Source organism: Geospiza fortis, unplaced genomic scaffold (assembly GCF_000277835.1).
Source record: "Geospiza fortis unplaced genomic scaffold, GeoFor_1.0 C13691298, whole genome shotgun sequence".
Classification (NCBI taxonomy): Eukaryota; Metazoa; Chordata; class Aves; order Passeriformes; family Thraupidae; genus Geospiza; species Geospiza fortis.
The window spans coordinates 1-2067 of NW_005058083.1; the positions used below are offsets into that span (position 1 = coordinate 1).

Below are 2067 nucleotides of genomic sequence, written 5' to 3' on the forward strand. Positions count from 1 at the left end.
CCCTGCCATGGGCAGGCACACCTTTCATTACCCCGAGTTGCTCCAAGCCCCATCCAACTTCACCTTGAACACTTTCAGAGATGGAGCAGCTGAGCTTCTCTGAAAAGAAGCTGTCTTTGATCAATATTGAGAAAGTTTAGCATCATGACCTAAGCAATAGATCCCAAAAGAATGATCAAGAGCTAGATGTGATGTGTTTTTCCAGATGCTCACCTGTCTGAGACACAGGGCTTCTGCCAAGAGGAGACTGACAGAAGCCCTGATGATCAACACTGGTAGTTTCTCCAGGGCAAGAGGTAAAAGCAGGGAACTGCTGCAGATTCTCCAGAGCAATATGGACCTCTGGATCTAGAAAGAGATTTTAAATTACAGCACTACACAATGTGGGGGAGGACTGTCAATATGCAAGTCATTTCAGGAGTCTAGGAGGTGCCAGCTCATTTCTTTCCACCCTCTATTTGGAGACCAGTACAAGTCCTGCTGCTGGATGGAAGCAGTTTCTAGGCCTTTTTTTGCTTTCTTCACTTTTCACTTTACATCGTGATTACTATAAAAACAGAGAGCTATGTACACCATGGAGATAACTGTGCCCTTGAATGCCCTCCATCCCTCCTAAAATGCACAAGTATGCAGCAATTGCATAACATCACTTAACATCCTGACGAAAACAGCTGATGTTTTTCATTACACAGTCATTGTTCCTAATGCTGTGTAATCTTGTTCTAAGTACACACTACAAGCTACAGGCCTCAGAGTTCATCCTATAGCTCAAGAAATCAGCTCAGCAACCAAATATGACTGGAAATCCACCAGTTATGTGCCATCAGCACTTACATTTGCCCTGTTTCTTGTTCTCTTCCATCTCAATCCTGCGTTCACGCCGCCGTTCATCGCGAGCTTTCTTCTGCCGCAGACGTTTCCTCTTCTCAAGGTCATCTAGGAGCAATGCACAATGCTGGATATCAAAAAACCCACACCAACACTCTGGCAAGGTTTCCTCCAGCTCTGAGAACAGCCTTATAACACATTAGTAACAAAATATGCTTACATTCAACATATGCTCTTCCAAGCAGTTGGGATTTTTTTATTCTTTTTGTAACTGCTGTCTATGAAACAGTGAGCTGGGGCTGTTCTGTCTCCAGCAGTCACCAGACAGGTGGTGCAAGAGGAGTAAAGGTCTAAAGTATGTTCTCTTTTCTACCATTAAAGGGATAAGAACAGCTACAAACCTGAGAACAACTCTAAAGTCTCCTTAGAGATGACAGGTGGCTTCAGAGCCAGTTCACAAATGCTGAACTCACAGGTGAGGGGCAAGTGACAGAGGTAGCGGTGACGCTGTCTTATATCCTGATAAAGAGAGAGTGATATATCACCACAAGGACTAGAGGCAGCCATGGTGATGAACAGAAATAGAATGCACTACAGTCATCAAATCAAATGGAAAAAAATAGCACCAGTGACACAATGATTACTTTAAAAACTACAAACACATGACGGATGCCCTGAGTCAGAATCAAATGTTCCAAGATCTCCACCAGCTACATCATAATCGGACTTGGATGCAGTTACATCAGCTTGCTTACTGATTTTCATGTTCTTCCTCCCTTCTCACACACATCACTGGAATAAAATTCCGCAATACCAGATTTGCAATGCAATTATTTTTGTACTGGACCTTCTAGGGAAAAAATCTATACTGCAGCCTACTTATCAAAGGCAACATAAGGCCCAGCACCTTCCACAGAAGCCCTTCACAGATTAGCATCCCTACCCATTCATACTTATTATTTCTTACTACTGAAGTGAATCAAGTCTCCTCTACAATGACCAACCTGCCAAAGCAAGGTTTTATCTTCTTAATTAATAAGAAGATAAAATAACTACCTCTGTCATGGAGTAGCCAGTTATCTCCACCACAGCTGCAGTTATCTTCTCTGGACTCTTCTCCAAGCTGCCATATTCACGCACAAGGCAGCGAACGTTCACAGGGTGAAGGTACATGCACTGCCCATCCTCCGCTGAAAGGCAATACATCTGTCACATTCACAATTTCTGAAAAATCCCTTT

General features: G+C 43.2%; 1 protein-coding gene across 1 annotated transcript; it reads right to left on the minus strand.

Moving 5' to 3' along the window:
* Positions 1-213: 213 nt before the first annotated feature.
* LOC115949401 (RING finger protein 10-like) lies at positions 214-2018 on the minus strand (the record flags this gene model as incomplete). Its single annotated transcript, XM_031065919.1, has 4 exons — positions 214-348; positions 835-936; positions 1230-1347; positions 1885-2018. Coding segments are annotated over 4 exons (489 nt in total), but the record flags the coding sequence as incomplete, so codon positions are not given.
* Positions 2019-2067: the final 49 nt, after the last annotated feature.